This window comes from Dasypus novemcinctus, chromosome 7, assembly GCF_030445035.2.
Source record: "Dasypus novemcinctus isolate mDasNov1 chromosome 7, mDasNov1.1.hap2, whole genome shotgun sequence".
Classification (NCBI taxonomy): Eukaryota; Metazoa; Chordata; class Mammalia; order Cingulata; family Dasypodidae; genus Dasypus; species Dasypus novemcinctus.
The window spans coordinates 92,054,099-92,081,276 of NC_080679.1; the positions used below are offsets into that span (position 1 = coordinate 92,054,099).

General features: G+C 36.7%; 2 protein-coding genes across 2 annotated transcripts in view; one reads left to right on the plus strand and one right to left on the minus strand.

The window, feature by feature from the left end:
• The first annotated feature begins 2,750 nt into the window (after positions 1 to 2,750).
• ERMN (ermin) lies at positions 2,751 to 8,745 on the plus strand. The gene is made up of 3 exons (XM_004453926.4): positions 2,751 to 3,289; positions 3,961 to 4,053; positions 6,954 to 8,745. The coding sequence occupies exons 1-3, from the start codon at positions 3,049 to 3,051 to the stop codon at positions 7,469 to 7,471; spliced, it is 852 nt and encodes a 283-aa protein (XP_004453983.2). The 5' UTR covers positions 2,751 to 3,048; the 3' UTR covers positions 7,472 to 8,745.
• Positions 8,746 to 11,439: 2,694 nt separating this feature from the next.
• The window catches only part of GALNT5 (polypeptide N-acetylgalactosaminyltransferase 5), a 51,069-nt gene continuing 35,330 nt past the window's right edge, over positions 11,440 to 27,178 (minus strand). Inside the window, exons 8-10 of the mRNA XM_004453927.4 lie at positions 22,675 to 22,755; positions 19,336 to 19,497; positions 11,440 to 15,869 (exon numbers count right to left, since the gene is read on the minus strand). Of these exons, the coding sequence (XP_004453984.1) occupies positions 15,729 to 15,869; positions 19,336 to 19,497; positions 22,675 to 22,755 (384 nt within the window). The 3' untranslated portion in view covers positions 11,440 to 15,728. The remainder of the gene's footprint in view (positions 15,870 to 19,335; positions 19,498 to 22,674; positions 22,756 to 27,178) is intronic.

The window sequence follows — 27,178 nt, forward strand, 5'->3', positions numbered from 1 at the left end:
TGTGAATGACCTTTTTATTATCATATTTTGTTATAGATTTGATAACGGTTACATTTATAAGACTTCCTTTACCATTAGGAAAAATAACTAGAGAAAAAGATGAATACTTTTTTAAACCATCTTTTTTTTAAAAAGGCATGTTTCATGAAGTGAGGGGGATTATGCAACAGGATTTGAATTAAGGATCATTAGTGCAAATTTTATTATGCTTTCTATAGCAGAGGTTTTTACAAACAATGGGTGACATTATATCTTTTTGGATAGAATACCCTGTGTTTTATTTGGTGGTTGGACTGTCTCATCTTGGTACTAAATATATCTTTTGTTGCCACCTACTTGAAGGGGGGAAATATTATGTTATACAGGATTTCCCTGACTTTGATTTTTAGTGCCACTTTTTACAGAGGTTGTAGAAGCTGACAGAACTCTGGATCATTTTTCTATCCTTCAAAATCTGAAATAATTCTAACAAAAGCAAAAATGTCAAAGTATGGCATTAGAAAAAAAAAAGAAACCTCCAAACATTAAAGTCCCATAGAAACTAGGCTGTAGGTAGGTAGACGTTGCTGTTGCTATAGGTTAATAGGAATCCAGGAGTATGAGAGACAGTGGGCCTGTACTCTCTATGTTCTTCTGTGTCCTGATGACCGCTCCTAAAATGAGGTTCTTGGAAGTCTCAGCTGAACTGTGAGTGATGGGAGACGAGGTCCATCAAAGCCTTTCTGTAACTTCCTGCCCTTGAGGGACTCAGTATGACTCCAAGCTTTGGTTGTTTGATTCCGTTCAATATTTTCTTCTTGTCCTACCTCCCTGATTGTTCTAGCTCCAGGTTAGTGTGGGGGACTAGTGTGGGGGATTTTGACCTTTGAATTATATGAATTAGTGAATCAAGTGATTAACTCTGCCATCAGCATTCAAGTCCCGGGCCCCTGATGACTCTCCCAACACTGTCCTCAGCAGTTGTGGTCACTCTTGCCAAGATCTTGGCCATCAGTCTGCTTGCTGCCACCTTGAACCTTCTGCTGCCCTCTCCCGGCCACCTTGAGCCTTCTGCTGCCAAGAGTGGTTAATTCTTCGGGTCAGAAACCACAGGGCCCCAGGATCTGCTTAAAATATCAGCACAGGCAAGAGATGGCCGTTAGGCTTCATCAACACTGTCCATGCCCATTAGTACGCTTACCAACGGTGTGACCTTGGGCAAGCGCCGCAATTTCTCTGCTTCATTTTTCTAGTTTGTAAAATGGGGATAATAATAGCACAGTGTTGCTATGAAGATTAAGTGAGTTACTATTTGTGAAGCAATTAGAACAGTGCCTTACATATCGTAAGTACTATATAAGTGTTCAAGAAATTCAAACAAACAAAGCTTAGAGTGTTAGGTAGAGAAGGGCTGGTGATAACAGGGAGAGAGTTCTAGAATTTGTTAGAGTTGTCTTCCATGTACATGAGAGTAGGGGATGATAATTTACAGAGGTGCCCTGTATTTCTCCTTCCTGCTATATACCCTAATGGGCTCAGAACTAGGCACAATTTTAAAGGTGATAAATTTACACTTAATCTCGACCTTTCATTCTTCCCTTTAGAAAAGGGCTGAAATTTATTTTCCCAGGGGTAAAATATATGCATTCAACCAACGATAAAGTACTTTTATCGCCAACTTCTTATTTTAAGGTAGATGCCATGTGCTGGGGACTTAGTAATAAACAAGCTTAACATGGTGAAACTCACATTTCTAGTGGACAAAAGAGACACTATACAGATAATTGTGCAAATAATTACAATTGTGAAAAGTACTCTGAATGTGTAACCAGAGTTCCTTCCTAACCTTGTGGGTCAGAGAAAGTGTCGTTAAAGAAATGGTAATAAGCCTAAGAGCTGAGAATTTAGCAGAGCTGGTTAGGCCAAGGGCTTGGCTTGGGGAAGTAAAAGGCTTTGGGGAGTCCAAGCAGAGGGAGCAGCATGGTCCAAGGTTCTGGACTTGTTTTGCACTAGGTGGGATCCGAAAAAGAAAGGAAATAAAACTTTCCTTTTAAAAAAAAGTGGGTAGCAGATGTGTTATATAATCACCCATTTCCCCCACGGTCAGACTGGGTAGGTGCTATATAAGTTTGCAGGCATTACCTAATAGCAACAGGAAATGTACAGAATAATTCTGATTAGAGCAGAGAAAACTTCATGGAGAAAATTATAGTAGGGTTTTAAAGTATGGGTTGGACTTCCCTAGACATAAATTGATTAGAGGATGAGAAGCAGTAGTCCAAATGAAGTATTTTAAAATAGTAAAATTTTGGCATTAGCAAATTGGTAGAATTTTTCCTGGTTGGTTGACTGGTTTTATATGTTTTCTGGGGGTCCTTCTCTGGGCTCCTGAAAGTGTACCATGAAATTTGCTGCCAGAACCATGCACAATAAAATTGTCTTGTTTACAGATTTTTGATAAGCTGTTTTTATTCCTTAATAAATAAGAAACAGGTCCATTGTCCCGTGCAAAATAGCTGAGGTTTTACTTAAACAAAATCTGTTTGGCAATGTTAAGCTGGTTACGCAGAACTAATATGCCTCAAGGTGGTCATTCTCTCTGGATTAAAGCTGTGGAACAATTGTGGCTCCTGTTACAAGGAAAATGACAAAGGACCTTTATGGAAAGGGACAAAAATCTCTGTTCCCAGAGGATGACTGACAAGCTCTAAGTCCCCTCTACATGCCAACACAAAAGCCTGTTTGCCTCAGATTGTTTGTTTATGTAAATCAAAAGGGTGCCATTAATTCTGAAAGTGGGGACTGCCAAGCAACAAAGAAGGTGGTGATTGGCTGGATTCATGTTCGAGGGCTGGTGGTAAATCTGACAGACCCTGTTGCTTTTTTTCTGAGCTCTGTTGGGACAACGTTAGGTAAAGAAGCTTGTTAATATGTACTATAGTGAATAATTTGTATTCTTAGAGTAGGAATTGGAATTACAGGGTTTGAAGGCAAGAGAATTTATTTTATCAAGGATTTACTCACTCAGTTTCCCCAAAGTTCTCTTCAGATTGGACTCAACTGCCCAACATGACAGAGGTTCCAGCAACATTTGGTCAGGCCGAGTGTAATGGGGATACACCACCTGAAAATGGGCAGCAACCAATCACTAAAATTACTGATGAAACAACTGATGCTTACGGCACCTTGCCACACTACCGGATAGACGCTAGACTTGAAGATTCTCCCACGGAAAGAAATCAGGAGGACAGTGGAAAATCACAAGGGAACAGAATACTGAACTGGTCCATGGAGGAGAAGTATGTAAAAGGTAAAGTATCTCACTGTATCTCGATTTGCTTGTTTAGATTTGTAAACTCACTCAGGATTCTTTTCAAAAACTGTTATACTGGGAATGATCTAGATATTGGAATAATTGAGTCCCTTTATTCTACTGAAGCTGCATAGCATAAGGGCTAAACCCTTGTCTCAGTTGGAAATGAAAATGCCTTTTCCATTTGAGAACTTTGTGATCCTAGTCAACTTTTCTAGCCTCTGGAAGCTTCAGTGTTCTCATTATAAGAAGGCGGAATAATGGTACCTACATTTATAGGACTGATGCCAGGTTCATTTAAGATAATTCATGTAAGTTATTTGCATATAGTACGTGTTGGTTAAATGTTAACTACTGTTATTTATTACTATTGCTATTGTTGGAAGCCCCATTATTATTTGAATAAAGAGAATTCAGAATTTCCAAGTTTTTCTACTACGTATACATTTGAAGATATCTGAATTATTGGTTCTACATCTTATTTTGATATAGGATAAATTATTATGCTTATAAATAAATGGAACCAATGAAGAAATGAGTTGGAAGTCAAATTGTAAATTTTCGTCGTCATCATTTAAGTTAAAGACATCTTAGAAATCTTAAACTGATCATTTATTTACTTTCAAGTTATTTAAATGCTAAAAGAGTATGCTTGTATTTTTTTCTAGAAAAACCAGAAGAGAACCTCTTTATAGTTCATAAGGCTATCACGGATCTTTCTCTCCAAGAAACAAGTGTTGATGAAATGACATTAAGAGAAGGTAATGGAAACTACCATTTTGTACACAGAAACTGTTTGACTGAATATAGATGACAATTTTTGCATGGGATGTTGCATGAGTGTGATGTTGAAAAGCAAGCCAGGTAATGCCTTCAAAATTTCAAAGCTGCCATAGGCAGGTAGGAGAGTCTTGACTTATCTGTTGGGGTTCCACCTTAGAAAGCATGCCAGATAATTCAAGACTGAGACTTCCTGGATTGATATAGCAAATTGATGTAACTTTAACTTGGGAATATGATATTTGCCTCTTATTAAATTAGTTCACTCAGTCAACATTTCTGGGCAATTTGGTGTCTCCAAATCTGTGTCAGGTACCTTGTGAAAAGTAAGTGTTTCAAAAATGGGTTTATCCTCAAAGTATACCTTTGACACATGGTTTAAAGTGATGTTATAAATTGGTTTAATTTATAGGAAAATCTAGACCTCTAAGTTAAGCACAAAATGGCTGCCTAATTCTTGCAAAGAAAGCTCTCAGGCTGATAGAGTAAGTTTTAATTGTGTCCTTTCAGAAATCAGAAGAATGAAAAAGACACTGATTTTTTTAAAGTCATTCCTTTATATATCTTTATTTTTAAATTTAATAGACTGACACATGAGCCCTTTAGATGTCTATTCTAAGAAGACATCTATATTCATGTAGTTCCCAAACAAAGAGCAGGATGAAATATATTAATTAATCATTTATTCTCTATCTTGCCGCCATAAACAACTGATCTCAAAATCGAAGTCAGCTTCTTAAGACCTAACCAGTTTAGTTTAGTTAGGACCTTACAGGCAAGATACTGAAGAGACTATTGGTTGAAATATTAGCACGTTGTATAAAATAGTATACGCCAAGGAGATATGGATGTGATTGGCAATTCCCTAGGGTCACCTCCCAGAATGTGTCTGTTGACCACAGGCAGCGTTCACTGTATAGACACTTATGGAAGAATGTAGTAAGCAACAGCTATGTCAAGCTCTTACATAATCAGAGATAATTTCTATGGCACTTATACCTTGTGAGCCAAATATAGCTCTCTGCCCTAATCTTTATGTGTCTAATGAAGCAAGTTCTCAGAGGCAGGATTCTTCTCCCTTGTAGAGCCTCTTTTAAATTTCTCATCAGAAAATTGAAGACAACTGTTTGGTCAAGTAGAGACTGAAAGCAGTCTGGATTTTCAAAGTGGGTATCTCGCCACTGACTTTTTCCTCGAATTTATGCTTTCTTGTTATGGAAAACATATGTTTTTTCCAGATTGTGGTGTCTTTTCTTTTTACAGTGGCAAACTTTACAAGGGTAAAGTCCACAAAGAGAATACTCTTGAAATGAAAATACAAAAATACTAAAAATATTGAGGAAAAACTCTAATTTAAATTCAAAGAGTAATTTCATTTATGATAACACAATGTATGAGAGATTAATAAGAGAAAGGGTTCAGTTTCTTTGGTTCTTGTGGAAAAACTAAACAAAAGAAATCTTAAAATTGTAGTAAACATTCAAATATATATTTATTTATAATGTAAAGAACTCTGTGCACCAACAACATGTTAAGAGCTTTGCATAAATAGTTAGGGTTTATAATCCATCTTTACTTTTATCTCTTTGTGTAAGTTTATGATATGATTTCTAGAAGTAAGAAAATAAAATAGAAAAGAAAACAAAAAGCTTGGATTAAAATGAACTTGTAAACACCGTTCAGTGAGAGTAAAAATTTGTGAACAGGGAAGACGAAGTGGCACACTGTTTCTGACCTTATTTATAGACGCTTATAGAATATTATATAAAAATCTGTATATTTATAGATTCTGAAAAGAAAATAGTGAACTCAGGCCTAACTTGGAGCATAACCTAGGCAATATTTTTTGAGTCATGTATACTGTAGATTGAGGTTTACCACAAAAGTCCTTTCGGGTGAAAGCTCAGGGAGCAACTTGTGCTCCTTATAATTAATTCTTTTAAGCATGCTTAATAAATACTGTTGAAAGTATGCTGCTATGATATGTTTGAAAATTTAAAATGGTGATGTATTAAGTCTTTTAGAAGTCACTACATGGTGCCAACAACCTGAAGCAACTAGATATCTTTATGGCCATGTCTGAAACAAGAGGGTAATCTATCATTATATGGGCATGGCCTCAATTTAATGTTTCAGTCTTGGCTCTCTAGAAATCAATGGCGGAGGATAGGCTCTATATTGTGTAGATTGGTGGGCTTGGAGTATAGGTTAGTCCAGCACATGCTTCTGGAATGTATGTGACCCCCTGCTCCTTCTTCTATACCTGATGACTTTAGGTTAATTTTGAGAAGCATGGTGACAAATGCTGAGTGTGCTGTCTTGAGTTTGACCAGACATGGGCACTCATAGCTTTTGCTAATGGAAGAAAGTCTTTTACTCCCCCTGTGGCATTTAAAAAATTTTTCTTGAGGAGTGTGTGCATGTGTGTGATGCATACATGCATGTATGTGTGAATGATTGTGTAATAGTTCCAAATATTTTGCCTATATATTTGTATACAGGTGTAATAGGTTATACATAATTTTTAATAGTATAGCTCAGGGAAAATCACTCACGTCAGATTTGGCAATCCACAAAGAAATAGTTCTATAGCTAAATGAGTTTGGGTTGCCTACTTTCTTGGAGATTTAATATATTCATTAGCATTTTAAAGGCTTGGATAAATTTGGAAGAAGCTTGTTTAACTGTGTTTAATATGGTGTTTCTCAGGCTAATTTGACTATGAAGCCTCTTCATTGCATAAAACATATTAGTAAGCCATGGACTAATATTGCATAAAATACATGTTAGGAAATGCTTGTCCAGAAAAATAATTTGGAAAATAATAGCTGGGTATTTTGGAACCTCTGCACATCTCAACTGCCAATTGATTTTGCTACAGGGCCTCAGTGGGAGAAGATTCCTCTAAGCAGCAGTAACCAGGAAATAATTAGACAGAAGGAAAGGATTGCTGAGAAACCACTAGAAGAAAGAGAAGATGGGGCTAGGAAGAACAAAGTCCACCAGAAAACAGAGATTAAGTGGTTGGGATTTCAAAAACCTAGCCAAGTTGACATGTTGCATTCTAAGCATCACAAGGAGCAAGAGGGTTGGGATGAAGAAACTAATGATGATGATGATGATTGTAATGACGATCAAGATGAAGTTCGAGTGATAGAATTTATGAAAAAAAATGAAGAGGGTTTTCAATTAAAAGAGGAAAGTGATGTAAATGAGGACTCCCCACTCAGCAGCCCCAGTTCCCAACCAGTGTCACCAGATGAACAACCAACCTCAGGGAAGAAGAGTGACATCTCCAGAAATGCTTATTCAAGATACAATACAATATCCTATAGGAAAATCAGGAAGGGGAACACCAAACAGAGAATTGATGAATTTGAGTCCATGATGCATTTATAACTAACTGGAGTTGAGAAATACTCATGCCTGCTAAAGCAAAAGCTAAATCTTTTTTCCTGACATGCATCATTGTCTGCCTTACTTTTGTTGTTTCCTTTAGAGATGTAGAAACTTACTCTCTGTTTCACTCTAAGATAATGTGGAAATAACCTTAGCCAAAATTCAGTCTAGTAACTTCAATTAAGAACCATTAGATTTATTCTCTGGGCATTTGCTTTGTAAAACTTCACTAATATAGTACTGTGTGATAAGCACCAAGCAGTCAGCACCACTGGGAAATCTGGCATGATTTGGCTTTAAAATGGGCAAAATGCTAGGAAGTGAAGTAATCAAATGAGAGAGATGGCCATTTAAAATTATTCCTACCTTTCTTTTGATTTCTTTCTTTGAGGGTGATGGCAAGTATGATATTAAACATCTCTTATTTTTAAACATGGTTATATAGATCTTGGCAATAAACTTTCCAGAATGCTATGTCTTTCCTATTATCTTCAAAAAAGGTAGATTTTAAGTGGTTTGCGTTGGCATTTACAGAGGGAAAGTTCTAAAGACCTCCTTCCTAGGTGTTACCATTCACTGAATTTACTCACTGGAAGGGCTGAGCAGTTGTCAGCTGAGAGAATTCTGCTTGCTAAATGTTGTCTTTATGCTTGGAAGCTGAATTAAACCATTGTAAGGTTGATAGAAGGGAGGGTCTTGAAGTCTATTGGTGGGCAATAGAATAAGAGTTATATTCGACAGTTTCATTTCTGTGACTGAAAATTAAATTTTGTCTAGCACAGCTAAAGTCATTAAAAATGAAAATGACAGCTTTAGCACAACTTTAAGAAAATACCCCCATCTATTACCATAATTTCCCTTATTAACAGGATCTCAGAATAATTTTCTTTCCTTAGAAACCTGAGACAACTCTAGTCATAACTGTACTAGTTACTATGAAAGTAGAAATAATTATCTCAGAATATTTTCAAAGTAGAGCTTAAGCATGTATTTTCAGTGACAAAGCTGATAGTTGTTGGGAATATGTAATTTACTGGACGTCAGCCCAGTTCTAGATGCTAAAAAAATGTTCTCGTAGAGCTTCACTCAAACCATGTCAAGAAATGTATTGTATATTTATGAAAAGGGAGAGTCTATATTCATTTTCTTCTTAGTTTGTTCCACAACTTTTCATTTTTTGCTCCCATATATATTGCCATGAATTTTCTGTACCACAGATGAAAGATATTTTTTTGGTTCTGCAAATAAAAAGACAATTCCTTATTGTCTAGATGTAATACAGTCCTCATTGTACTATTCAACCCTTTGTTTATTTCTTTTTCATTTTGTGAAAAACCCAGGGTTAGTCCTCCTTGGATTATTGCTTATTTATGTGTAACAAATCCCACACATTCTAATGGCCGTTTAAAAATTCCTCCTGGTTAGAGAGTATATATTTCCACAGTATTGTATACTATTACTTAACGTTTACATTACTCAATTTTGAGTTCAGTTCTGAGTGCTCCTTTTATTCTTTCAAGGAGATACTTTACAACCTGACCTATAAAAGTTCTGTTACTCTTAATCCATATAGGACCTACACATCTCATTCTTGACAATGTAAGTTTTCAGAAAAAATGCCAGGAAATCAGGTCTCTATAGAGAAAACTAGGTAAAAGATGAATGCACTAGGACAACTTCCTGGTTAATTTAGATATTCTAAACCTTTACACCTGGACAACCTACTTTATTTTTTGGATTGCTGATGACCCATTGCAATTTTCTACTTGACTTCAAAGCACGTTATTGTGATATCCATCATCTAATCCGGCCGTTTTGTTAACCTGCCATCAACAGAGCATGTATGATGAGTTACTCCAGCAGAGGTAATGAATTCCTGTGGAACTTGAGTGAGCTGGGCAGTCTATGGCCATGTGGCATGGCAAAGCAACTAGCTCTTATGAGGGTCCCACATATATTAAACCTGGACTTTTTAGCTTTGTGCCCTTGCCAAATGATAAACGAACAGTGAAATATTTTGTCAGTAAAGACTATTTCAGAGTGTGTTGAATTGGTGGATGCTTAATGCTTGTAAATGAGGCAATGTAGTTGCAAAAGAGCACCAAAACTATTCTTTGGCATTAGTGCCTATTTCTCTGCATTGCCTTCTTACACCAAGGCCATAGAGTTAAATGACTTTAAGTAACATGATGGTGATGAATGCATGTTTGATTATCTTTAACTTAGGAAAGACAAGGGTCTGGTTTAGATTACATGGGATACTTAACATTTTTGACACTCATACAGAAGGTTGTGAAGAACACAAATTATTAACTACACAAGAAGGTTTATTTGAGCTTTCATGGTTCAAGGTTCAGGGGTATGAAGAAGGGCTCTGATAACTGGTCCAAGGGAATACGAAATATTGTGAGAATCCTGATATTTCTTACATGATATTTTGTTCTCTTTAATTGCTGGGTGAACAAGAATTAATAGTTCTATTTCTCTATCAATATAAAAATTACCTTTCCTATCATTCTACTTTTGAAAGCACAGAATATGCCAGAATATAGATATGTATGTGTATATATATGTAATCTATATATATATATACTTAATATATATATAATTTAATAAAAAACTGCTGTGTCTGACTTGCTCTCAATAAAAGGTTGTACCCTTGTTTCTGTCTTCTAGACTTTATTTTCTTTGGCTGAATTTTGAAATTTAGAACCTTTGCATATCAGTAGCTACCAAAGACCACCAATGAATGCCTCTTCAGAAATCAAAAGAAAAAATTTTTTAAATTTATTTGTATTGTTTATTTCAAAAAAGTCTTAGAGTGATTGTATATGAAATTGCACAAAGAATTTCTGGTGGGTAGCAGATACATACAGGACATGAAAAATTTCTATTATTTTAATAGAAACAAAAATATAGTTTTAGATGCATCTTAACTTCAACAACTTAGAACGTTGCTGACTACAAAAGTATATTTGTAGTCATCAAAGTAATATATTTAAACCATGTTGACATTTTATAGTAATTTGTTCCTGCATATTTACATTGGGGTAGTACTTTGGGCACATTTTCAAGTATAGAATGGACATTTAAGTTTTTCAAAGTGATTATTTTAAAAATAAGTAGTAACAGAATTATGGGAAGGTATGCAACACCAAAGTACCATAAAGAAGACATATATTAATATTTGCCATGTGAGAAAGGCAACTACTTCTTTCAAAGCCTGAACTTCCACAAAAGGGCTATAAAAAGTAATGTCAAAAGTTACAGGAAACATTTGCCAACATTAAAATATCAGACAGTAACATAATAGAATAAATACAAAGACAAAAAATGTGTCTGTAGCTCATGAAGAACACAAGGTGACTAGGCCAAGCAATCATCACAAACACAACGTAATGTGCTGCAGAAATTACCCAAATACATGGCAAATTACAAAATCCAGTCACAATATCTAGTACATAACTTCCAGCTCTGGAACATTTTGGAAATGAGTTTGACAAGTGATCTGGATTTTTACCAAGAAATCTAAAATTACGTATTTGATACCTTCTTTATAACATCAGCCAGTCATCAGCAGAGATTTAGAACTTAAAAAGTCTCAAGCAAATTCCAAATTCCACAGTTTTACCCTAGATAGCCCACAAACAAATGTTTATCAGGTATAGACAAATATCCTTGAACTGATAAATACCCATCAATCAATAATAACAGAAAACATTTTTTCAAAGAAATTGTTTATTTGATAGCAGCTGTCATCATTAGGAATTCTCCATATTAGAAGTTGCTTCATTTGCTGGAAAATGAGAATTTTCACTTTTGTGTTGTTTGTTTGCGAGATTCACATAAACTTGCAGAGAGACCCTAATTGGAAAGGCATAAATGTTGACCCAGGAGTTTGAAAAAAACACATCAAATTTCCTTACCGTGATATTTTTTTTCTTTCTTTTAGACACAGACACCATGAGCACCTGAAAAGTCATTTATTAAGCCTAATCACAGGGGTAGATAATTTTTATTTGGCTTATTCAAGCATGTCCATGGAATGACTATTTGCCAATTAATTTTCCATATATAAATATTTTGAACAATAGCTTTGGTTACTGTTAGTGTTCCTTTTATTTCTCATTTCAAGGCATTTTGGCTTGCAGCAAAAGTACTATGTGACTACTTAATGAAGTGACAGTTAAAGATGCTTTAAATTAAAGGACTCTTCAATGTTTCATCTCCCATCTGTGTTCAAATTGAGTAATCCACTGGTTTTGTTTAGCGGTTAGGGAAAGAAAGGTTTGGTAATACTAATCACAGACAGACAACACATTATACATCCAATTCTACCTCTCATATTTTTCCAGGAGATAGACAAGAACAGTTGCTGCATCAAACCTTTAGATCAAGGAGAACATAGCAATGCAGTGGGAGCAGCCACCCTCAAGCTTACACCTCAGTTATTGAATAGAGAGAGGGACCCAACCTCTATTTCCTGTTTTCATGACATCAAAGAGAAACCAGAGAGGCTCTGCCTCTATCTCATTCCACCATCTCGGGTATCGATCTGCAACCGAGATGTTTTGATTGAAAAGCCTGAAGAAAGAAAAGGAAAAAAAGAACCCTAACAGCATGGTATAGTGAAAGAAAATATTTTTTTTGAGTCAGATGAATGGAAACTGGGTTTTATCTCTTGCTAATAGGATGGCCTTGCACAATTTACCAAATCTCTCTCAGTTAACTTTCTTATCTGTATAATGGGGAGAATTAATCCTGCCTCACTGAGTTGTACTGATAGGTGAGATGGGGTACTGACAGTGTCTAGCACATGTCCCTACTCAATCACAATTAGTTCCCTTCCCTTTGCACATTACCCCTAGTCTCTACCTCCTATAAGGCCAAGATGTTGGGGCCTTCATCTCAGGAATAATTTCCTTCCTTATTCTGAAAGTGGAAGTTAAATTAGAGATGTTAGAACAAATAAAGATGTTACCATTGGGTTTGCCTCAACCTCATTCTCTTGCATGAGGCCCCTTGAAAATCATTCTAAATCATTCGTGAAATCAACGTTGATGGGGGAAATTGAATTTCTCTACTGGGTAACTGATAACTTTATATTTCTATAACCCCTAAGGTGATACTAGAAACAAAAGAATGTTTCCAAATTGCTATGGTAAAGTGAACAATACATTGTGTTTCTGGCACATGGTGGTTGTGGTCTTGTGAATGACAGCGCATAAGAATGTCAGCAAGCAGGACTGAGCAAATTTGATGCTGGTGATAAAACACGGCCGTACCAATAATAGCTGTGCCATTTTTGTGTGTGGGGGCGGGGTGGGGAGCTCTGGGTAACTGTTATCAAAGAGAAAGAAATTCAGCAAACTGACAGGCTCAGAAACACTCTAATGGATGGTTTGGTAAGTTACTTTTTGATCAAATAAGTCCTGTCAAATATTATCAAGAAAGCCTTCTGTTCATGGTACCAAGAGGCACTGATATCCAAGACAAGACAATAAACCCAGTCCATCGAGGGAAAACCCTGAAGCCCCTAATAACACAACCTCCTGGTGAAGAATTCAAGGCCGGTTAAGACATTGATGTGCCTCATCTAAAGTTTATCATTAGAAGTTGTACCTTTAATAAAGTCTTCTAAAAAAAAAATGTACTGGACATGGTTAAAAGCATTTCGGTACTACATTTCACAATTAGCCAGTACTCTCAAGGTTAGGCCCAAACGGACTTCTAACTGGTGACTAGATAAAGTAATTGAACAAATATACGGCAAAAGCGGTTTTTCAAATTCTACCCAAGAGAGAATACATATGAAAACAATCTTTTGTTATATTGACAATATAGATTCAAATATAGATTCATATAATAGCATGTCAAGGTAAAGTCAGGAACAGCATACACTGAAGAGATAGAACTTTTTTTTCCTTTTGAGAACTACATTTAAATCCTCCAACTGGCAAACACAAAGGTAAGTGTATAATGTATTCATCCAAAGCAGAATTAATCTTTTTCTGAACAGAGTTGCTTTACTTTGTAGAAATTGTTTTTTGGATATAAAGGGAATCTATTGACGGAGGGAAATCTTTCAAAAATTTCCAGATACGTGAAGAATTACATGTGGTACCCAGCATACCTAGTTTGTTCAATTACTCAATTAGTTCTTTGGCAACTGGTTGTGTTTTTTTCCCCCATAAGTCTCTATTTTGAAAAGAGTTATCTCCTTTTCTAGTCATTCTCTGATCTCACCTATGATGTCAATTATTTGAATAAAACATTTTAAATATGATGAAAACATTCAACACTGTTTCCTCTTCTGTCTTAGTAACAGTTCTGCTTTTGTGTGATTAATTGGGAGTTATAACTCATTTTAAAATAGGAAGTCAGAGCTAAAGATACCCAGTTCCACCATGAGCTCAGCTGAACAATGGTTTGATTATAGTAATAAGCATATAGTGTACCTGTCCTCCAGGGACCCAATCTCAGCAAAAGACTTAGGTATCTTTTTCTCAGGAGTCCTGTGGGGCAGAGTCTATCGGCAAGAAACTTGGGGCAGTGGAATGAGCACTGTCTCTGGAGAACTAAATTCTAATCTTGGATCTCTCCCTAACTGGCCTGGGATTTGGAGACAATTTGTTTTCTGGGCATAATTTTCTCAACAAAAATGAGGTAAAGTTGGAATTGTTCTGCATGTCATTGCAGTGATGGATACAGGCCATTATATATTTTGTAATAACCTACAAAATTGTGCAGGACAGAATGAAAACTATAATGTAAACTATAGTCGATGGTTTGTAGCAATGTTTCAATATGTGTTCCTCAATCGTAACAATGTACCACACTTAGGAAGCATGTTGTTAATGTGGGAAAGTGTGGGAGAGGCAGGGAGTAGGGCATAGGGGAATCCCCTGTTTTTTATGTAACTTTTATATAATCTAAAGCTTCTTTACAAAATAAAAAATAATTTAAAAAAATGAGTGTAAAGGATATCATGAATTCAAAGAGTTCTTCTGGTATTACCTACAGATTGGCATACTTAAGATCAGAGGCTCAATTTGGATCAAAGAAATAATTGATATGTGACTTTATCCCAAAAGTGTACTTTATTTATCATTAGGTCCACATCTAGAGCTTTTCTCTCTCTCTCTCTTTCTCTTTTTACCCATAGAGGTGCCCAATTGGCTTACTTTTTTGGCCATGATGGGATTTTTTACCTTAACTCTCTTCCTGTAAGTTATTTCCCTCATTCTATTCCCCTTTCATTGTTTCCTTATCTCTACTTTGAAATACTTTAGAGCTACTACTTAGCTGTTCAATCTAAAGTAGTATTTTGCTATTTTCATATAAAAAACCACAATGTTTCAGTGATCTACTTAGGCTCGCTTCATTACAATCCTTGTTTGGTCCTGCGTAAGAGTTTCTTCAATATAATATTGTGTTGTCACTCAGCCTCTTTTTTCTTGTTTTTTAAAATTAATATATCCATATAAGTCTAAGAAGTTGCCAGTATGACCATACTTTTTTTTTTTTTTTTTGATATGGAGCTTTAAAAGTGCAACATAAGGCCCTGAAGCAAAGCCCATACTTAGAATTGGAAGAGGATTTGAAGGTCTTTTTCTCAATTCAAGAGTTTTGTACTGACTTAGATTGGGAAAGACGTTATGTTGATCTAGATCAAAACCTGCCATCAAGCAGGATTATCTCAAAACTATTTCAAACTATTAGGAGACTGTACGTGGAGTCTGGAGGGATTTTGCCAAGATGATAGCCTTGTGTTTTTGAGGTCTTTCCAGCCATAAGAACAGAAGCAGTTTTTATTTGATGGAAAAAATACCAAATAAAAAGGACCGAGTTCTCATTTCTTAAACCACACTTACTTGTGGCCCTAAAAAAGCTGGTTATCATGAAACACAGTCATAATGAATATCTTTGTGTTTCCCCATGTACTTCTGTCTTAATTTCCAGTTACCTCTTTGATTGAATGGGGAAACTTGCAGGATAAATTCAAGCACGAAAGAGAGATGGAGGGGAATTCAAAACGCATCCAATATTGAAAAAGGACCTGAGTCCAATGTTGGACAGTTTCCCTGAGTTACCTTTTGGTGTCCCAAATATTGTGACACTTCTTTAATCTTCCATTCAAATGTTATTAAAATTGAAAATTTAAGCCACTACCAGAAAATAGTCACCAAGTTTACTGTTATTTTCATACTATTGGGTTCTAATGGGTTTACTTGATTAAAAAAGCATCATTTCCTCTTCAACCTTCATAATAGTTTTCAAATTTCCATTTTTGATATGGCTTCATTGGGTCACAAGAAGATGCTTTCAGAGACTTCTGAGAAACATTTCCTTCCAAGCATAGCAACTGATGATAGTTTTCAAAAACAAGGTGATTCACCTGGAGAGACAGGGAATTTGAGAATGAGCCACTGATTTAATTTGGCAACTGACAATAAAAAATGATAAATATTATGTTTTTTTTTTTATTTCTTAAGAACTCTCTTGAACTTAAACAGAGGTTTTAGAAATTATTAAGTTTGTCTGTGTCTCACACTAAATTATCACACTTATCCATATTACAGGACCTTTGAATTCCTTTGGAAGCAAAAGAAAAATTTTCTGGTGATATGACTGTTAATTATATTATTTAAAGGTAATAAATTCAGATTGCATTAACTATATTTGGTGCATGATGGCCATCTCATTGATGGCAGTAAAAAGGCATCAGTTGAAAGTGATTTAGGTCTTAATTAAATCTAGGCAAATTTGGAAGGTAAATTTTGATTATATAATGTTATAATGTTAGAAATGATGCCCTTATCACTATCTCTGATAGTAAATAATACCTGTTGTCCAGAAAACCCAGCTGTAACAGGAAAAACATCATAGGTATATTATAAGTGGGTTCTACTATTGCTTAATATTTGCTGAATCTCCTAGAGATGGTAGATAACCTACTTAGAACGTGCTCATGGCTTCATAATTTTTCTACCTATAAATCCTCTCAATTATCCATTACTATTTAAAAGACAATCTTAATTGTATATATCTTTTTAAAAAATACTTTAAATCATTTTTCAAACAATGGTGACTTTTACAATAGTTAAATTTAAAGATTCTCCTACAAAAATATAATTACCCTTTCAGGATTTAGGAGACCAGATGCTTCGGTACGCTCAAGGTCTTGTAAAGGAACTGGACTTGAACAAAATCATTCTGGATTTCTCTAGGTTAGTCTACAGGTAGATTGTGAAAAGATAGCTAAATAACTTGTTGCCAAATTAATAAAAGTTGATGTGGGAATGGATTCAGTGTTAAGGAAAAAAAAAGTAAATTGGGTGGAGGGGCATTCCATGTCCAAAGTCCTGATGGCCACTTGAGAGATTATTTCCTTTTAGGTGATCATAATCCAGAGTACTTTGGGATGGCAAACCTAGAGTGCATTTTAAATACAAATTTAGAAGTTTATAATTTTAACAACTCATTGGTATGCAGGGTCAAACTTACTATTATCCTCTCATCCTTCAAGAAGCTCTGATCTCCCTATGCTTTCTAAATTGAGAGATATGTCTACCTACAATCTTATTTTCTTTTTCTCTTGATCTTTAAGACTTACATATCTTGGGATTTTAGGGGTTTAGTAAGAAAGTTACCAAAAATAACAAAGAAATATTTGTCTACTTGATATCGAGCAGCATCAAATAGGGGACCCAAGATAGAAGTCACCCATGTAACATATCTTAGTCATAGGCACAAAAGAGGCAGGGGGGCAGCTTTCTAATTTCTGCTATTGTAATTCAATTACTTTTATCAAAGCTCAGTATTTAGGAGTGCCAAAATGGGGTCCATATAAAAATCAGTTTATTAAGGTTTAAGTTCTCAATGGGGCCAACTCATTTTGTAAGTGAGTCTTGTATTATTTAAGAGCTACTTGATCCTAAATATTTTCCCTGCTTTCTTAAAATCCTCTTCAATAACAGATTCACTTCTGGAGAAGAGGACTGTGCTCCTGTTTTCATTCCTTCTCTTTCTCTGTCCTACTCCGCCAGTATCTCCCCTCTCTCCTTTGGTGCAGAGGTAAGGAGATGATAGGATATAATTTATTCAGCAGATGTTTATGCATTTCCCAAACTTTAAGCAAAATAAAATTAGCAGTTTATGCATTACTGACTCCTAATTTTTCTGAATAACTCAACAATATCAACTATCACTAAAGAGGAAAACATTATCCTGAGGGAATTGAAATAGCACAGAGAATATGAGAGGAAGATTGGAGAATCTGTTGGACAGGTTCATGGATTTTAACCCTGTAGCCATTTAATATTGTTTATGAATTCCAAAAATAGATAGATTATGTTTGTAAACTGATCTGTCTGAGGTTTCACTTTACTTGATTAAATTATGATTAGGGCTTTGATTGAGCCATGTCAGTAGGACATTGCATCCCTGCCCCTTTGGTGGGCAGGGACCCACAGAGAAACCTCACCACAGAGAAGGGAGGTTGGAGTTTTGAGCCAGAGCCTGGGAAGTAAGCACACAGAGCACAGCAGCTGAACCAGGAGAGAACTGAGCCCTGGGGAGAGAGACAGAGCCAGTCGCCTGATAGTCTCATCTGGCCCTTGGAGAGAGCAGGGCAGCTGAGCCAGGAAAAAAAAAAAAAGCCCAGGGAAGAGAGGAACCCAGGAAACCTGAACTCTTGACAGACGTCAGCAGCCATCTTGCTCCAACATGTGGCAACAGACTTTGGTGAGGGAAGTAACTTATGCTTTATGGCCTGGTAATTTTTAGCTTCTACCCTAAATAAATACTCTTTATAAAAGCCAACAGATTTCTGGTATCTTGCATCAGCCCTGTTTGGCTGACTAATACAAACCCTGAGCTGGAAAAAAAAAATTTGTGAAGAGAATGACCACTGGCTATGATGTCAGAAGGAATGCAGGTACCCCAGGGAAAAATGTGTGCTTACTTCAGGATCAGGCCTGGGTAAAACGATGATCTATATATACCCAAAGGCATCCAACAGATCTGATGGCTACCTGAAAGTGAGATCCTAGGAAATGTGAGAAGGCAGGCCAGATAGGATTCCTGCCAGCCCAAAATCCTTCACCAAAACTTAGGGCTTTGTACCGTGTTAAAATATAATTGGGAAAGACTGAGAGGTCTTGAGAGAAAATAGGGATAGAGATCTGGTAAATATTAATAGCTGGATTTTTGGAAAGACATCCCCTGATTTGTGGCATCTGACAATTTCTGTGGTGTAAATATTCCCATCATGGCTGATTTTAAACTAGCAACATGGTATCATTTAGATGCAAAGTTGGGAAGAGATGCCAGAATTAACTGTTGTGAGTGGCTCCAGTAATCACTGAGAGCTGAGGGCTCTAGGAGCCAGGGGGATGAAAAGAAGACTCCTTTCAGGAAAAGGGGGCAGCATGGGGAATCTAGGTTCATATTAGAGTACAGCATTTGTAGGAAGCACACTGCTTCTTGCTTTTTCCATTTACTCTCCCTATCAGCTTTCCTGGTAAGCAATGAGAACCAATTCTAGCCTGTAAGCCTCACTTTTTGCATTGTTGATTAACGAAAATAAATGCCCTTTACAAACAAAGATGCTAATAACAATGTAACTAAAAGAACCTGGTGACTTCTGCTTAAAATAATGAGTTTGAAAAAAATTTTGTAAAAGAAAAAAAGGCTTGGCAATTTACGAAAATGTCTGTCTCCATGTGTGAACGCATGCACTACTTTTATCGTAATAAGCACACTTAAAGCTTCCAGTGAGGAAGCTGGCCATGAGGGATTTATGTCCCATTTGATTGAAAGTTGAATGCATGGTAAAGAAGAAGTATGAGTATTTTGCTTACCAGTTCTGGATGAAAGACTGACGTTGATTTGTGGAGCCATTTTAGCCCTTTGTTTCTGTTATCACATGGGTGCAGCCCTACAACTCCTTTGTCAGGGATGGGTGCTAAACACCGTTCTCCATGTTTAATAAGTCTTAACCAGGTGTAATTAAATTCTTGCAGCTGTGGGAGAAAAGAATAAAGAGAAGCTCACTTCAAGCAGTGAACCAGGTAGGGGATCTATCAAATGTTTTTTTAACAATGGTTAAGAAATGGTTAAGAATATAGGCACTGTTGTCAGATGTCTTGTACCTGAATCCTGGTACTGCCACGTTCACTTCTGATACTACGGGCAAGTTATTCATCCTGTCTAAGCATGTTTTTTTAATTTTTAATTTTTAAGAAGGATAGCAGTAGTATGTATCTCAGACAGTTGGGGTGGTAGCTGCAAAGTGTTTAACACATAGTAAGCCCTTGACAAATGTTCAGTTGTCTTAGTTTCCAGGGCTGCAGTAGCAAAGTACCACAGACTGGTTGACTTAAACAACAGGTTTGTTTTCTCATAGTTTTGGAGACTGAAAGTCCAAAATCAAGATGTCGGCAGGATCACACTTTCTCTGAAGCCTGTAGCATCCTGGTGGTGGCTTGCCAGCATCCCGTAACTCAGTCTCTGCCTCTCCCACATGGACACCTGTCTCCACTGCCTCCTACTGACTCTGTGCCTAAATGTCTTCTACTGAAAAGGACTCCAGTCATATTGGATTAAGGCCCACCTTGACTGAGCTTGGCCTCATCATAATAGGATCTTCAAAGATCCTATTTACAAATGAGTTCACCTCCATGGTACTGGGGGTTTGGGACTTGAACTTGTCTTTGTGGGGGACATGAATCAATCCATAGCATTAGTTGTAATAATAAAATTTATTTAGTATAAGTTCAAATCTGAAAATGGATGTACATTCAGCTTTTCTGAATTCCTGATGCTTGAAGTTATTGAATATTTAAACTACCACAGGATTAGGGTTTTGAGCTATTGGGATTACAGGGAGATCAAAGATGGAGCTCTAAATTTCTGCGTTTCCTTGTTGAAGACTATCCACATGGACCCCTAATGGCTATTGTTCTATTGAAGGAAAGGGTAAAATCTGTCTTTGCTGATAGCACAAGGAATTGTCAGATTGCTGCCACACTACTGTCCCCCAGTTCATAGAAACTGCTCTTGGAAAAAATACCAGTGAGTATAGTTTGGGGAGGCATCAGTGTCAAAAATAAATACTGATTTAGGTCAGGGAGCAATATGTTCAAGACATATAAATATTTTCACTATTTGTTTACCATGTAGTATTGTCTGCTTGGTCAATGAACTCTAAGGCTTCTTGTCTGTGGGAAATTTGCTGCTTTGCACAGTAAAATAAACAAACTTCTGGTAAAATTTAAATAAGTACATTTACCAAATAAATCATTTGTAATGTCATTGAGATTTAACAGATTATCAGGTATGTTGTTGGGTTTGACCTCATCAATCAAAGGGTAGTCCCTGGACCAATGTTAGCATCACCTACGAGCTAGTTAGAAATACAGTCTCAGGCCCCACCATGGACCTACTGAATCAGAATCTGCATGGCAAAAAATGCCCTAGGTGATATGTGCCTGGGAAAACTTGAGAAGCATGGATGTATGACAAAATATTAAGAGAATGTATGGTTACTAAGAGGAGCCAGATAGCACCTTGAAAAGGAACATCTCAACAGGTTTAAAAGTTTATTAAATAAGGAGATAAGGTAGGGTGGGGTTTGATGGTTCAATCCCAGGGTTTTTGTTCCTTTTGAGCTTTTTTGAATAAATGCTATAGTTACCAGCTTGGAATCAAACCCCATAAATTCCTCTAAAAATAAGTTAACATCCTTCATGCTCCTTTACAGTTTATTACTCATACAAATCACAAGAGGCAGATGCTAAAAATGAGCAACAAGATAGAAAAAGAAGATGGGGATTGTGGAAGGTAGAGGATGCATGAGTCATACTGTTGCCTCTACATATCCCTAAGAGAGACTGAATGGTTATCAATGGAACTTGGGTTTTCACATGAAATACCAGTTTCTCAGGCACAAAAGTTACTATGGTAATCTGAGTCTTGAATTATTTAATAATTTCCTTTCACATAATTTGAACTAATGGTGATTTTGTTCCACAATTCATTACTGTATCTCCCCTTTGTATCATTGATATGCATGTTATTTCTTCCCATTGATTTTTGACACATTTCTCTCTCCTCTGTTTGTCTCCTCCATTTCCTAATTAAGAAACAGTTCCCTTTGCCTCAAGTTTATAAGTGATTGCTGAATTATAGCAGCAGAGATGACAAGTTGCCTTTTCTTCTATAGAGTAGCAGCTTTGAATTAAGAGGGAGGGATGAGATGTGCTTAAAAATATAAGAAATGTCTCTAAGCCAAGGCAAAGAAGTCTTGTCAAGCCTAAATTACCATTGTAAAATAATTTCTGTACCAAAGAATTATCTGCAATATTTGGGGAGCTGATTACTGTAGAAATCAAACAGTAGTCTGATTTCTACTTACAGACTAATGTTCTTGTGAGTCCTATTTGGCATCTAAACCAGATACTGATCCCCAAAACATAGAACTGTTAGAGAACATTTGTTGAAGGGGGAGGGGCAGTCCCTCAGAGCTCACTTCCAAGGTGGCAGGGTGCCTGCTCTGTTCCCCCTAGCTCTATTCCTACCCTTAACCATGGAGCTCTGGTGCCCGGTTTTCCACCATAGATTATGGATAATGCAATTTCCTTGACCCCGTGAAAATATAGGAGATTGAGGAGATGGAATCAGAGACTTAAACTGCCATCTTAGAATAATTACTTTTTAAATTCGTCCTTTATTTTCTATATTATTATATTTTAATGTAATGTATAATTTTTCATATGTTGTCATTATCTTCGTGGCAGTGACTATTTTTGGAATACTAAGTGTTACATATTGTTTTAAATGCTTCATATCTATTACCTGATTAGACCCTTACAACAGCTCTAGAGGAAGCACTAGTACCATTCCCATTTACCTAAAGGTCAATTGATTTTCCACAGTCAACACAATTTTGCAAGTAACAGAGCCAGGACTCGATCCCTAGGGGCTTGACTTCAGTCCCCATACTTTTCCTCCCTTCATCAATCTCTACATATAATGGTCGACCCTCTTATCACTGATGTCATGATTACATAGAAATTTAGAGATTTATATTTTTCTATTGGGCAAAGATGAATTTCCCAACTGAGCAGTGAATTACTTGCTGTCATATCCTGTACCTGTCAACTACTGTAAGGGAGACAGAAAACCTCAGAGTAGCATACCTTGCTGCTTCCATCACAATCTTCCAGAACAATTGTGGTGTTTTCAATGGAAATGCATTTACCCAAGGCCACGTTAATAAGCTAGGAAGCAAAATATAATATGTGAGTTAACAAAGACAATATTTTAAGGTAGAACAATACATTAAGACAAGTTCAAAGCAGAACATAAAGCTATAATAAGGTTAAAAGAATAGCTTAGCATTAATTAGCACTACCCGATTTTACTGGTTGCTATCAGAGACATAATGTAATCTTGCTAAAGTACAGCTTCAATCTGTCAATTTAGGCCTGTGATTCAGCCACTGAGCCAACAAACAGAAGCTTTTAATTAACCCTTGCCTGGATTGCTGAACAGGGAACAAACAAAAGGTGGCATTAAAAGTAGTTACTTGTGGGTCTCAAGTTCTTCTGATGCATATATTAGAAGTCAGTGCACATATTTACAATTTAATCAGATCAACATTTGTGGGCTCTGTTTCCTGGCTGACCCTGCCAAGCTATCTGACTACTTAGGCACTGAATCATAGATAAATTGAACCCTTCAGAGAACAGCAGTTTCCAGCTGATTCCCTGTTAGAATCTTCCTAATGACTGAAGCAAGCTACATTCATTATAAGAAAGTCACGAAAGCTAATACAGAGGTGACCTTAAAGGCACTTTCTGGCAGCTCCCCAGCTTTATAATGGATTTACAGGATCAAATATGGAGGCAGGTTTCTATAAGTCATTGTTTAATGCAGAAAAAATGTTGGTTCCCTTGCCCCCTTTGACATCCCAGGGCAGGGGTAACGAGATGGTGGGCTAATAGAGCAATTTAGACTTGTCAGATTTCTAGAAGAGCTATCTGGAGCCGAGTCCATATCATGTGTCCTGTGCAAGTCTCCTGAGCTGGGAGGCGGTAAGGTCTTCATTGTCAGGACACTATCTGTGCCTCTTCCTGCTCCCTTGGTGCCTAAGCACCAAGGCTCGACGCCAGGGTGTCTGGCCTTGTAGTGCCCACAGTCGCAGGACTTATAACAGGGTAGTATGGTTTGTCTCACTTGTACACGCAGAACTTAGCTTGCAAGATAGTAAGGAGAGTATGCAGAGACCGGAAAATGCAGGAAAGCAACTAAAAGTGAGAGGGGAAATTGCAAAAGATGAGAAACAAGGCACTGTGTCTCTGTCAGAACAAATATTTGGGCTTGAATAAGCCACAGAGTTGGAACTGAGGTCTTCTACATAAAGATAGAAAACTAAAGTTAGACCATCCAATAGAATGGTATACAAAGACAAACAATTTGCCCATTAGTACAGGGGGACAACAGGGAGGTTGGGTTCTCCCTGAGACTGTGAAATCTGATACCAATTGTCATTTGGGTTTGAGAGGCAAATTTACACTCAAGACACAGAAACAAATATTAAAATAGTACCAGGTTGATTAGTTCTGGAGTGCCTGGCACAGAAAAACATAAAACAATTCTAGAAGGACAGACTCTCCTTCAAAAATCCTCAAAGAAAGCCCTGTTCACAATTTAAAATCACCAACATGGGAGGCTGACAAGCCACCATTAGTAAATGTGAGCAATCACAACACAGAAGAAATCAACCACCAAGGAGATCTTCAGAGAGGAGAGACAGTAGAATTGCTGAAGGAAGAATCACCCTGAGGTTAAAGAAAGGATATGGTAGCCTAATTGTTCTCAGGATCTTAACAGTGATACATAAAAACTCCTTTATTGTGGATTATATAGAAAATATTCTATCTTCAAGCAACTTGGGGAAATCCTGGATTCAGCATGGTTGAACGGGTGTTTCTCTAGGAACTTCTCAGAAACTTCAGTGTACTAATATACAGCTTGCTGTCTTAAAGGGAATGCAGAAGGAGTGTTTGCCAAATTTATTCAACCATGGAATCTTATTTTTGGCAGCACAATTAATAACATTGTCTGTAACAGTATTTGGGAATGCCTGGATTAATGGATTTCTGCAACCTTCCTTGTATTTATGTGACCCTAGCTTTAGCTTCCCTCTCAACACTGAAAGGTGTTGGAAGGAAAGAAAAAAGTTTCCCGGCCTTAGCCTACCACTCTTCCACCTCATCTGAAGTTGTTCTTTTTTTCCTATTTGTTAGAAATTACTGGGGAAACAGCTCTTCATATATAGAAATGATCTATAAAGTACTAAGGAATTTTGAATAACTTCATTTTATGAAGTTATTTTATAAAAAAGCAGTTTTTAATTTTATATTTAGAGACTTATCACAATGCCTTTTATTGTGAACCAATTCAATCTTCTATTTTGAAAGAGGCAGTGTATAAATTGTAAGTAATCCATCTGAATTATTTCATTTTCCAGTTTAGCAGGAGTAAGTTCCCCGAAGTATATTATAGTATTGCTAAACATAAGGGTATAGGCTGTTTGCTAAGAGCTTAAACCAATGTAAATATGCATTATTGGTGATTTTCATTTATTAGTTTCAAATATTTTTTTGGTTTTGTAAGAAACTATTTGTTCTCATGTAACAAAACAGAAAACTTTCACTGGATTTAAATTCTTAAGTGTATATGATAGAAGGGAGAACATGGAGCAAGTAACCCAAAGAAATTGTAGAGTTTATTTTCTTGGAACTTTTATAGATTATGTACCCAAAATAACGGTCTAGTTAATTTTACTTGAAGTACCTGGAAAAGGGTCCCGTTTTTTCTCCCCCTTATGGTAATAATGCTTCCTTGGGTTGCTTTAGAAAGGGGAAAATGGCATCTTTATAAAAATGTGTCTACAGCAGGGGACAAACAGTGAGGAAAATAGAAGAAAGCAATGTACTAAAATAATTTTAAAATATTTGCTGCATTTTGATATGCTACAAAAGGCTGTTTCATTAGTAAACCTCTTCAAAAATTCTGTGGGAATGCTTTCCTCCAAGTTAGTGGTACGGGGGAGGCAAAAAGTAGTTTTTCAGTTCCCTCTGGTGGTTAAACTTTAGTAATGCTCTTGCCAAAGTTCTTTATTTTTAGGATGAGGGGAAAAAAATGGCTATGATAGAAATTTCATTTTTTTTTCCCGCACAGGAGGTAAAATTAAAAATATAAATGTATTTCACAGATGTATCTGACATACAACTGAACAGTATCTAAATCCAAAGCGTCCTTTCTGACAAGTTTCCTAGGAAAATAATATCTTTGTACTGCCTGAAATAGCTATTATGACTATAAAAATGGTGATTTCATAATATGCTATTTTACATTCAATCAGGTCACTCATGTTTATTTATCAGCTGAATTTTAGAAAAACGTAAAAAATTTTCAGACTAGTTTCCTCTCTTTTATACCCTCCCAGGATTTCCCTCATGCCCCCAAGGGGAACGACTTCACTAAGCCCTTTTCAACAGGAGATTTGCCTGCCGAGAGCGTGAGAGTTGTTTAGTACAATCCACCTTCTAAGGAGAGTGAACCAAAAGAGCAGGCTTTGATGCCAAATCTGAGTACTTACAGAGTAGTAGGAAAAGGAAATGGAAAGAAGACTAAACATTGGAATATTTGCAAGTGAAAATTGAACAAGAAACACAATAATGAAAGCAATTAGAAGTAAACATGACTGAAGAAAAGCTCCAGGTCAAGATTTGACCTTCATCTCTAATCCCCGTCTATGGTAAATGTCCTACTGTCTCACCATCCTCTTCAAATTAAGCCTCACTCCTAGAATGGATTTGACCTTTCACTCCAGTCAACCTATGTGTGGCTTGGTTTCTTCCTATTTTGTACCTTCCCCTGTGCCCTGGAACTTTTTTTGCTTTTCTCTGATAGTTTCTGCTATTTTCGACCCCTCTTTGAAATCCTGATGAAGCCCTAATTAAATTATGTCATCCCATTGTTTAACGCGGCACAATAACTTCCCAGTACAATCAGTGAGGAAAAAGGAAAGAAAGAAAATCCTTTCTCAGCCTACACAGACCCGGAGATCTGGCCTCTGCCTCCCTCTCCACTTTGATTTGGTGCCATTCTTCCCTCCTCCACACTTCTAGAATCACATTCACCATTCCCCCACATCCCACCCTCAGTCCTTGAATGCCCCAAATATTCACCTATCTTACATTTCTGGGTGTGCATGAGCTGCATCCTCTGCCTAGGACACTCGTCATTAGAGCTTGGCTGGTACTGCCTACCAGGCCTCGGCTTCGGTCTCCTCCGGGAGAACTTCCCGACCATCCTAATTTAGTATGGACAGCTTGTAGCCTGTTCTCTAAATGAGAGCTGCTCTATGTTAAATTTACACTTTACTTTCTTCTTTATTAATTATCTATCACCCTTACTCAACCTTAAGCTCCCCAAGGAAGGGATCGAGTCTCTTTTATTCACTATTGAATAATCCAGTTTTGAAATATTGCCTATTGATGCTCAGTTAATACTTGAACATCTTGTCCTGAAAGCCTTCCTCAAGTTGACCTATATTTAATCCTCAACCATGCTTTGCCCCATCTGCACTCATACATGGTGTTTACAATAATTCATCCATTTCTTCATATT

What these genes read in the sequence shown, in the direction of transcription:
- ERMN (XM_004453926.4), top strand. Translation starts at nt 3,049, where the DNA reads ATGACAGAGGTTCCAGCAACATTTGGTCAGGCCGAGTGTAATGGGGAT. An exon ending in GGAGGAGAAGTATGTAAAAG is followed by an intron (nt 3,290 to 3,960) that starts GTAAAGTATCTC and finishes ATTTTTTTCTAG; the next exon opens with AAAAACCAGAAGAGAACCTC. An exon ending in TGAAATGACATTAAGAGAAG is followed by an intron (nt 4,054 to 6,953) that starts GTAATGGAAACT and finishes ATTTTGCTACAG; the next exon opens with GGCCTCAGTGGGAGAAGATT.